General features: G+C 34.2%; 1 protein-coding gene across 6 annotated transcripts in view; it reads right to left on the bottom strand.

Moving 5' to 3' along the window:
- Positions 1–12,029, bottom strand: part of LOC107588932 (membrane-associated phosphatidylinositol transfer protein 2-like) — a 36,167-nt gene that overhangs the window by 18,220 nt on the left and 5,918 nt on the right. For 5 of the 6 annotated variants that reach the window (XM_016277188.1, XM_016277189.1, XM_016277186.1 and 2 more), the window contains 8 exons: positions 10,374–10,618; positions 9,077–9,266; positions 8,746–8,865; positions 8,318–8,529; positions 7,262–7,440; positions 4,730–4,900; positions 3,469–3,606; positions 893–1,057 (listed from right to left, as the gene is read on the bottom strand). In XM_016277188.1, coding sequence (XP_016132674.1) covers positions 893–1,057; positions 3,469–3,606; positions 4,730–4,900; positions 7,262–7,440; positions 8,318–8,529; positions 8,746–8,865; positions 9,077–9,266; positions 10,374–10,618 — 1,420 coding nt within the window. The remainder of the gene's footprint in view (positions 1–892; positions 1,058–3,468; positions 3,607–4,729; positions 4,901–7,261; positions 7,441–8,317; positions 8,530–8,745; positions 8,866–9,076; positions 9,267–10,373; positions 10,619–12,029) is intronic. The other variant, XM_016277187.1, reaches the window with a different exon arrangement.

Consider the following 12,029-nt stretch of genomic DNA (forward strand, 5'->3'; position numbering starts at 1 on the left):
TTATTAGGGCTTCATGTTAATGTTAATTTAATGTTTATGCTACAAAAATGTGCATATAGCTGCTAATTGTATTTGTTGTTTTTTGATTTTCAAATATAAAACTTATTGAAATGTTTTCAGTGTGAATCAGTTCTTTTTTAACATTGTCATCTAATTTTAACAAAACCGTGATAATATTGATAACCGTGATAACTTTGGTCACTATAATCGTGATAGGAAATTTTCATACCGTTTATATTTACGGTAGGAAATTTACAAAATATCTTCATGGAACATGATCTTTACTTAATATCCTAATGATTTTTGGCATAAAAGAAAAATCTATAATTTTGACCCATACAATGTTTTTTTGGCTATTGCTACAAATATACCCCAGCGACTTAACACTGCTTTTGTGCTCCAGGGTCACATATGATAAAGACTGTAATTGAATTTTTTATTAAAGATAATAATACTACTACTAATAATAATAATATTATGATAACACTCATTTTAAATAAGAAAATAATAAAAAAAAACAATTTATGCACTACTGCAAAATTAACATTATTAATTAAAATTCATGCCCAATGGCTGCTGAAAATTAATCTTTGCCATTACAGGAATAAATTACATTAAAATATATTAAAATACAAAATAGATATTTCATAATTTTTTATAGTTTTTACTGTATTTTTGATCAAATAAATGTAGCCTTGGAGAGCATTAAAGACTTCTTTCAAAACATAAAAAAATATGAAAGATTCCGAACTTTTAAACCATAGTGTGTATTCATTTATTCCATATTTAAGGTAAATGAAATGTGTTTTTGGGTAAAAACACCAATTACTTAATAACTTCACTGCTGCAATATGACACGCTTCTAACCGAGCGTGTACGTGTGTTAACTTACTGTTGGCGATGTTGGAGGCGGTGTAACTGTCCGCTAACCCCGACACCTGGCTGGCGATGCTGGTTTCACTGGCCCTGCGCGCCCAGCGGAAGGCTGGAACAGATGCCGGAGACGAAGGATTGGAGTGATCCGCAAACATAATGCTGTGAGACTGCATCGCGTCCGCTGCGAGGACCAAAACCAGCAATTACTCGCAGAGACTGGGGACTGACAGGGAAATTAGGGCCCAGAAATCTGACAATTTTCAGTACTGACTACATCTCTAGTTCTAAAACCTAGTGAGCTGCCTATCTAGACAGCAGTCCATCTAGAAGGCATGACAGGTGCGCTCACTGGGCAGCATCGAGATCTCACTAGATTTTGGAACGGAGCTAAAATGATGCATCATTATTCATTTGTGAAAGGACCGTTTGATTCAAAATGATGAAAGGGAGTGAAAAGAAGAGGCAAACAAAACCAAAAGAGAAAGAGTAGTAAATACTGCCCCCGAGTCCATTTTATTTGAAGACCTCATGGGGCATTATCTACCAAATACACATGCAACCCATCATCAGAATCAGGATTTGTCACGAGTCAAGATGCTTGAATTTAGATTTGTCTTATTATTCTTGCTGTATTGTCATTTTAAAGGTGAAGTGTGTCATTTCTATAGCACTGGCTGCAAGAAATGAAATTGCAAAAACAATGCTGGTTTCCAAACAGGTTTGACAAACACTGCCCATATAGTTTGGACCGTTATATTTACACCAAAAGAAAGAAATATTTAGAAATTTAAGGTCCATTATTTTAATAAAATTAAACATTTATTTTCTAAAAGCACCTCCTCTCCTAAAAAAAATAAAAAGATTATAAATATAAATATAACATTATGATATAATATAAACTAATATAATTGATGAATGATATCATATAAATTATATTATAGAAAAATAATTAAATTCTAAAAAAAAAATGTATATACAGTATATGTGTGCTTGTCTGTGTTTATGCATTTATGTATACATAATTAATTAATTTTAAGCATATTTATTTCTAATTCACATTACTCAAAAGTAAACTAAGTAAATAAATATAAAAATACATAAATTACATATTTAATGAATATTATATATTTTCATATAAATACAATATAAATTAAAATAATTGATGAATGATATAAAATTATAAAAATACAATACACACACACACACACACACATATATATATATATATATATATTTATTTTTTTTTACTATAAAATACTGAATCTAATAAGAGAAACGTAATCGTTATAGTAATCATAGAGAATAATGAGGATGACAAAAAAAAATTTGTATTGGGGGCAAATATATTGTGATTTTTCTTTGATTATGTGGTGAAATGTATCACTCTTTGCAAGTCAACCTATGAATGGCTTATAAACTTGTCCACACTAAATTCAACTGAAGATTTTTTCATACTGAAAAAATACACATTGATCACACTTCACCTCTAAATTCAATACCATCAGATCCAACATTGCAGCATCCAGTGGAAGGAAGTCAGTCAAAAAACAACAAGCCCAAATCAGAGAATCAATGTCAGAGCACACGCACAAACACAGCTTATGTGAAATGAAGGCACACGCCACACAGGGGTGACACATATAATAGGGGTGTTTACGATAAAAAGAGATGTGAGAAACCAGGAATGGCTACACACACTCGGCGGGGGCCGGCGTGGCTTGCCAGTTGAGCACAGGGACGGGAATGGAAGTCTCGCTGATGCCATCCTGACAGCGCTGGGCGACACAGCTCACACTCTCCAACAGGAGGTGAGGGTTACTCTGGATGGTTTCCACTGCCACATGTCAAACCCAGAGGCATGAGACGTGGAGACATGAGAGCGACGGGAAGGGGAGAGAGACAAAGAAACAGAAAATAAAGACAAATAACAGACCTCCCCTAAAAAAAAATAAAAAGATTATAAATATAAATATAACATTATGATATAATATAAACTAATATAATTGATGAATGATATAAAATAAATTATATTATAGAAAAATAATTAAATTCTAAAAAAAAAAAAAATGTATATACAGTAAATACAATACACACACACACACACACATATATATATATATATATATATATTTATTTTTTTTTACTATAAAATACTGAATCTAATAAGAGAAACGTAATCGTTATAGTAATCATAGAGAATAATGAGGATGACAAAAAAAAATTTGTATTGGGGGCAAATATATTGTGATTTTTCTTTGATTATGTGGTGAAATGTATCACTCTTTGCAAGTCAACCTATGAATGGCTTATAAACTTGTCCACACTAAATTCAACTGAAGATTTTTTCATACTGAAAAAATACACATTGATCACACTTCACCTCTAAATTCAATACCATCAGATCCAACATTGCAGCATCCAGTGGAAGGAAGTCAGTCAAAAAACAACAAGCCCAAATCAGAGAATCAATGTCAGAGCACACGCACAAACACAGCTTATGTGAAATGAAGGCACACGCCACACAGGGGTGACACATATAATAGGGGTGTTTACGATAAAAAGAGATGTGAGAAACCAGGAATGGCTACACACACTCGGCGGGGGCCGGCGTGGCTTGCCAGTTGAGCACAGGGACGGGAATGGAAGTCTCGCTGATGCCATCCTGACAGCGCTGGGCGACACAGCTCACACTCTCCAACAGGAGGTGAGGGTTACTCTGGATGGTTTCCACTGCCACATGTCAAACCCAGAGGCATGAGACGTGGAGACATGAGAGCGACGGGAAGGGGAGAGAGACAAAGAAACAGAAAATAAAGACAAATAACAGACAGAAATGACACAAACCGAGACACGAGACCAGCAGTCGTGAAGCAAACTCACGACAGAACTGCAGTGATGGACAATGCTCTTTTACAAAGTGCTGCTTTACACTAAACCACTACAATATCTGTATCTATTATATTTTTGTAGTATAAAAGCTACTGTAATTAGTCCAAATGCATCCTGGACAAAAGACCAGTTACTCACCTGCCAATCACCAATTGGACTAAAACAAGTATGTAAACTAGCCATTGCAGCTTTCTGGGCTTTTTTTGGGCATATTTTGCATTTTTATCACATGCAGTCAGACAATACATAGTGAATGATGTATGCAGCAGGGATATTATAGAAAACATACTAAAACCATAAACAATTTTTGTTACTTGAAATAAAAATATACGTTCACTGAAATAAAATAATTTTATCTCAGCTAGTTGCCAAGGCAACATTTCTTATTGTGATTTAGTTTCCCTTGATGTACTAAAACTGTAAAAAAAGGGAAATAAAAAAATTAATGAATTAAAATGACAAAAAACACAACAAAATTAGTAACACTTTAAAATGAAGATATAAACGGAAAATATAAAAAAAACTTTTTTTTATACAAATATTAATTTCAGCTAGTTGCCAAAGCAACATTTCTTATTGCCATTTAGTTTCCCTTGATGCACTAAAACTGAAAAAATAAAAATAATAATAATATATATATATATATATATATATGAATGATACAATTAAAAAACATCACAATTAATAAAACTTTAACTAAAATTAAGAAGAAAAAAAACATCTATTAATGAAAACTATAATTTTATCTCAATGCAGTCATAAAATCAGGGACCATCCACCCAAAATCCAATCACGAGTGGTTAGAAGAGACGCTTTTGATATGCATGTTAACACCCAGTAAAAAAACAACAACGTCTCTCGCCTAACCACTGGCGATCAGATCACTCGAGATAGATATTAGTAGCAGGTGTAATCCTGGTCACAGCAGGTGTGCGTGTTGACGGAGAAATCTCTCCACTCTTACCAAGCAGCGCTGACTGGCCATCACCCAGCGGGAAGCGCTGGTAGCGCGGCACGCTAAACGGTGGCATCAGGTGGAAGCGCTTCTCCAGCAGAGGCTCCAGACGTGAGGCAGAGGGATCCGCCGGGTGGAACAGGTTGTAAACCTGCTGGCACGCTGGACGAAGATGAGCCACTGTAAGAGAGAAGAATAAAAAATAAAAAAATGTGTTAAATTGATCTAAAATTCTTGTATACATTATATATATATATATATATATATATGAAGAGTTCATTTGCAAAAACCGATAAACACCACTTTAAAAAAAATTAGCTGATTGCCGTGCATCATTCTCCACATATAGCGCAATCTGAACCCTAAACACGTTTTGTCAAAAAAGCCGGTTTTTGTTCGCTTTCAAGGCATCGAGAGTTCACGTTTTACTGCAGAAGCCGATAAGCGCCCTTGTTGTTTTTGAACAGAAGCCGATAAGTCCATTTTAGCAAATCAGCGTGCTGTATTCAGGTCAGGTGACTAGGCAACTTTCACTTTAAGAAAAGACGCTCTAGCTGAGAGGAGTTTCATCAAAGCTGACAAAGTGATGGAGGATGATTTTGATGAACCTGATGAACCTGTGATATCTTCTTCAGGGCGAAAAAGGAAAATAAAAGCTGAAACGTTTTCACGGAAGCTTGCAAAAGCAGCGCGTTACAATGGTGAGGGAAAAGCTCTGTGTATTGCGTGTAATAATCACATCCATACAGTTTATGATCACAACAACGTTTGTCAGGCATCTACATTCTCATCTGAGGAGATTACAAAGATTAAATTAGTGTTTTTTTAAACATGAAATGTTATCTGCTTTTGCTATAAAACAAACTTTTAATATGTAAAAAAAACATACTTTCAATGAACTTTAATTTAGTAAATTACCTGTATTTGTTTACGTTATTATTACTTAATCAAAACAACCCAACTGCAGTTTGATTGATATTACTTGGAATGCGCAATAAAAAAAACATGATTTCTGAAGAGTTTCTGAGAGTTATCAGTTTTTACAAATTAACTCTTCATATATGTATATATATATACTGTATATATATATTTTTTCTCAGCTAGTTCACTTGTTCAAAAGTTAGGGGTTGGTAAGATTTTTTTCTCTTCACGTTGATAAGTCTCTTCTGCATTTATTTGATGAAAAACAATGATTGTTTTACAGCAAAAACAGTAATACTGTGAAACATTATTACAATTTAATATAACTGTTTTTTTATGTTAATCTATTGTAAAATGTAATTTATTCCTGTGAACAAAGCTGAATTTTCAGCATCATTCCTCCAGTCTTCAGTGTCACACGATCCTTCAGAAATGATTCTAATATGCTGATTTGCTGTTCAAGAAACATTTCTGATTATTATCAATATTGAAAACAGTTGTAATATTTAGGTAATATTTTTGTGTAAATTGATACATTTACTTTTTCAGGATTCCTTGAGGAATAGAAATTCAAAAGAATAGCATTTATTCAAAATATTTTGTAACATTATTAATGTCTTTACTGTCAATTATGATCCTTTTAATGCATCCTTGCTGGATAAAAGTACTAATTTCTTAAAAGAGAGAAAAAAGAAAAAAAAACTTACTAACCCAAATCTTCTGAACAGCAGTGTACTTTCTTTCTTTTTTTCTTTCACCATAAACTAGCTAAAAAAAATGTTGCAGTTTATGTTATTCCTTCATTATTTAATCCGACACATTGCTCCTTGTGTTAGTTTTGTCTGACGAGCTCTACATAACAGATGTTGGACTGGGAAACTCCCGTCAGCATAATCTTCACTTTCTAGCCCTCTAAAACAATCGCTCATAATCTGCCGGCAACCGATTTAAATTGCTTATCGGATTAATGGTAATATTTTTGTGTAAATTGATACATTTACTTTTTCAGGATTCCTTGAGGAATAGAAATTCAAAAGAATAGCATTTATTCAAAATATTTTGTAACATTATTAATGTCTTTACTGTCAATTATGATCCTTTTAATGCATCCTTGCTGGATAAAAGTACTAATTTCTTAAAAGAGAAAAAAAAAAAAACTTACTAACCCAAATCTTCTGAACAGCAGTGTACTTTCTTTCTTTTTTTCTTTCACCATAAACTAGCTAAAAAAAATGTTGCAGTTTATGTTATTCCTTCATTATTTAATCCGACACATTGCTCCTTGTGTTAGTTTTGTCTGACGAGCTCTACATAACAGATGTTGGACTGGGAAACTCCCGTCAGCATAATCTTCACTTTCTAGCCCTCTAAAACAATCGCTCATAATCTGCCGGCAACCGATTTAAGTTGCTTATCGGATTAATACATTTGAAGCCTTTAAAAGATTTGAAACACTGGACATCAGAACAAAAACAGCACGAACAAAAGAGATTACACAGTCCAGGTAATCTATCAGATAAAGTCACACTTCAAATGATCGCTGTGGCATCCAGTCCGCACAGGATTTCATTCTCTTTCATCCACTAGAAACTAAAATAAGAGTATTCAAGGTTAACATACTGTCCAAAGAAGGGACGACGGTTTTCCTCAGAGCGAGGACCAGGCCTAGCGGAGAGCCGAAGAGGAAGAAGTCAGATACTTCGAAGTCAAACTTTCCCAGAGCTCCTCCTCCCTCTAGCATGGTACTGCTGCTGGACCGGCGAGAACCCGGATCGTTCCTCAAAACGCTGGCGTGCAGACTACATACACGCAATTTACATAATTATTTATTATTATATATTTTTAGAATGGTTTTAATTATATTATTACAACCACACTAATATAGAAATGTCAGGAATAATCTAAAAACATCACGTATAATCTAAAAATAAAATTCATTCAAAAATTCTAAATTAATATTCATTTTTAAACAAAACTATTGCAGAGTTCATACTTTTTGTACAAAAAAATTATTATTCGTTTTTATGATTACTAGAGAAGTATTTTTTACTTAAATGCTTTTGATTCAGATAAATTTGCTAAAGAACCATTTAGATTTTTGAATCTCTTCGACTGATTCATTTAAAAGATTTGACTGAAAAGAATTCTTTAAAAAGATTTACAATTTGAATAAATACTCATTTTTAAAATAAACTATTGCAGGGTTCACACTCTTTGTGCAAAAAAAAATTCCATGACCATAAACGAAAAGTTTATGAATACTGGAGAAGGATTTTTGTCCTTAAATAATTTTGATTCAGATCAGTTTGCTAAAGAATCATTTAGATTTTTGAACCACTTTAACTGATTCATTTTTGACCACTTTGACTGTGATTCATTTGATTCGAATCACATTTGATGTTTTACTCTACATTCATGTAAAAAAAATTCATTTTCATTTTTCAGGACTGGAAAGCAATTAAATAAATATTATTATTTTCAGGTTTTCCATGATCGCGAAAACACTCAATAATATATAATAACATATGTAATAACATATCAACAATTTTAAAGTATCTTGTATTTTTTTTACACCTGGGATTTATTGTTTGAAATATAAAAAGAATCCCAGATATTATCTGCTAAAGAAATGTTAATATTGACCGATTTCATGATAAACTATCAGCTGTGGCTCACCTGGTCAGGAAGGCCTGGTGCTGTTTGATGGTGTCGAGCTCGTAGGTGGAGGAGTCGCTGCGTTTGCGGGGCAGCTGTTTTTTGGGGTCGTCCGGACCGCTGGAACGAGGAATGTCTATATTACTGCGGCTGAGGTGCCGACTGCCCTCCAGAGTCAAACCTGAGCAGTGAGTGCTGTTTATAATGATCCCCGGTGACAGCAGGTCATTGTCCTGCAGAGGAAGCGAATGAGTGATTAGTATTACAGCGGTCATGTGATGGAAAACAGCATTTTTCTTGCTCTTTTGAAATGAAAGAGTTTGATGTGTCACACTTTCAAATACAAAAGGATGCAATTTGTCGTATCTGTTATGTTGTGATTTATTAAGGGTAATTAATCACTGTCTGGATGTGTGTGTGTGTGTGTGTGTGTGTGTGTGTGTGTTCACCTGCACACTAACAATGCTGCCACGTCGGCTGCTGTTTTGACTCTCTGACACAGTGACGTTGCTGCTGCAGAGAGCATCAAATCCCAGAATGCCTCCCACACAGTCACCAATCAGACACACCTGCACAGAGACACGCATTACATCACATACAGAGAAGTCATGTGCTGGGCAACGAATGAGGGAAATGTCAATTTAAAAACAACATTCACAACACGTCCATGATGTGATGCATAACGTCACTGCTGCTAGCATGGTTTATCAAATAGCTTGCATGTTTTAACATGTTTCCAACATGACTTAACACATTGCTAAAAAACCCCAAAGCACTGACCTGTCCGGTGAAAGTGGCTCCCTCCAGGGATTTGATGAAGTCACCGTAGACCTGATTGGCTCGCACTATGACCGTTGCCACGGCGTCCTGGTACTGTGGTGCAGAGGTGGCCAATAGGGGCAGGGCGGCCAGAGGGATGTGATCCTGACTGTTGGAGAGGCAGCCTTCGTCATAGCTGTAAGGACTCAAACTGAGTCAAGGACACAAGAACAGAGAGCATGCTGGGTCATTACCAGCCACAAACACTCTTATACACTGGATTAGCACATAGAACGGCATACTACCATTCTAGTCTTTCTGCAGTATCCATGCAACACTCATATAACTGGATGTTACTTATTGAATTAAACATGTTACACAGTGTCATTGACAATGTAGCATACTATTTAAGTGATTTATATATATACATAATTGTATAACTTTCAGATTATTGCAAAAACAAAGATCTCTGACTGAAATACATTTGGATATATTTACACTGTATACTAAGTAATAAAAAACAAATATAATTCAAATTTAAAATAAAAACAAATATAATTCAAATATACCAATAAATTTCTTTTTTTTTATTATTTATTATGAAGTTATAATAATAAAAATAAATAAGTATTTGTTATTGCTATTATTATCATCATCATCATCATTAAAAAAATGTATTAATTAACTAGTTGATTAATTGCAGGGACTTTCTAAAAGCATTAACAATAATTTAAATATATTTTTCTCCTATACAAAATAAATAAAAACATTTATTAATTCATTTATTTCTTGATTTAAAAGTATTAATTAATTAATTAGTAAGTAAATAAATAAATAAATAAAATAAAATATAGGACTTTCTTGAAACATTAAGCAGCGATAATTTATCTATTTTTTATACCAAATAAATACAATTATTTATCATCATTACTTCAGAATAATAAACAATTATTAAATAAATAAATAAATAAAAATGAAATTCTGGAAACATTACTATGCTATAATTTAAATCTATTTTTCTATATAAAATAAACAAAAGTATGTATGCATGTATTTATTTATTTATTGAAAATAAATAAATTAATTAATGTATTTATTACAGGGACTTTCTGGAAACATTATTAAGAAATAATTCTAATCTATTTTTTCTATACCAAATAAATACAATTATTTATTATTACTATATAATAATAATACAATTATAAAATAAAATAATAAATAAAATGTGTTGCCAGTTTAAGTTAACAACACAACTGAATGACTACCAGAGGTCTTGTTTATTCTCCTGGAGGTGGATTGAGTGTGTGTTCATGCTCACTTTGACACCAGAGAGAAGGCCTCCACACACACGGCCGGACACGGAACCAGGCGGATGGCAATGCGGCCCAATGCAGTGGGGTAATGAACCCGCATCACAGCATCGAACGCGCTGCTGATGGTGTTGACGTCCCCCTGTTTGCTGTTCTGGTCTCCGCTGCCCGTATCCAGGATGTTGCCGCCGTGCAGGACCAGGATGAGGACGTGGATCTTGGACGGCTGTAAGCACTGCTGTGAGGAACAGTCCTGAGGGACACATTTGGACAGCTGTTTCTGCAGCTGCATACGGTTCGTTTAAAACATCCACACACACTCGTGACAACATGCTATTGTGAAATAGGACGACTTACTAACAAACAACACGGTACAGACCGCCAACAGCAGGCTTCCGGAAGTAAAAATCCCATTCAAAATCTACATAGATATTTCAATTTTCAGTTAAAACACAGACATATGTTTCACACAAGTGTGTCGACTCAGATGACCATAGCTAAAATTAGCTACCTATATTTCATTAGTCAATGTGGGGCTGCTGTGGTGTTAAAAATAAAATAGCATAAAATATACTGTAGCAGTGGTGATTTCTAATAAGAAGCTCTTATGATGTTGATTATGACATTTTGGCTGACTTCACTGTCATACAAATAAATTGCTCATTATTTATTATGCTCAGTATTAGGAATGATTATGCATAATGGTTTGTTCGTTCCAGTTACATGTACAGATGTTTAATATTCAAAATAATATACTTAAAGGTGGGGTAAGCGATTTTCTGGTATGCATAAATTATTATTAATTATTAATTATTTTGATAGCTCCGCCCCACACATACGTATGCAACCCAGGCAACGATTAGTTCTGTGAAACAAAGCAAAACCAATGTTACACCGTGTCTACACCGGACGAGTGGCGCGACAAAATACTATAGAACTCATTATAATCAGTGATGCTGTCTACACCATAGATATATAAATACAGATCTATGGTCTTCACTGAATGCGGCGCGGCACGACACGACAAATCCCCGACAGAAAACTGCTGCTGTGTTCTATTCATGATGTATTGACACAAATTTCAAATGATTTTCAGCGGTCGCTTTGTCGTGTCCAGTGTACTAGACAGACTATAGCTGCGGCTCAGACACAGTGTTACTCAGCTATCGAGAAGAAACAAAGCAGCCTCGGCGTCCGATCGCAGGCCTTCCACTCCTTGAGTTCTCTCCAGTGCTGGAAAGCTGATCCGATATTTACACGGCTCCTACTTCTTGCCTTAAGCCTTCTTTTGTTCGCAGACATTTTCTTCTTTTGTTTTTTATCCGGCATCTCTATCTTTCTGTCGCTCGGCTCGGCTAATGTCCGTCCTGTGCACTGAACGCTCTCTCCTCCACATCATTAGTAGACACGCCCCTTACTGCTGATTGGCTACAAGTTTGTTTTGCTATTCGGCCCAAATCTGTTTTAAAACGTTTTTGAAAAACCGCTTACCCCACCTTTAATAATAAAACTAAAATAAAATATACTAATAAAATGAAGACAACGAAGGCAGAAGGAAAAGAAGCATTAGATTTTTTAACAATTTATATATATATATATATATATATATATATATATATATATATATATATATATATATATATATATATATATATATATATATA

Source organism: Sinocyclocheilus grahami, unplaced genomic scaffold, assembly GCF_001515645.1.
Source record: "Sinocyclocheilus grahami isolate Dianchi unplaced genomic scaffold, SAMN03320097.WGS_v1.1 scaffold110.1, whole genome shotgun sequence".
In the NCBI taxonomy this organism is placed as follows: domain Eukaryota; kingdom Metazoa; phylum Chordata; class Actinopteri; order Cypriniformes; family Cyprinidae; genus Sinocyclocheilus; species Sinocyclocheilus grahami.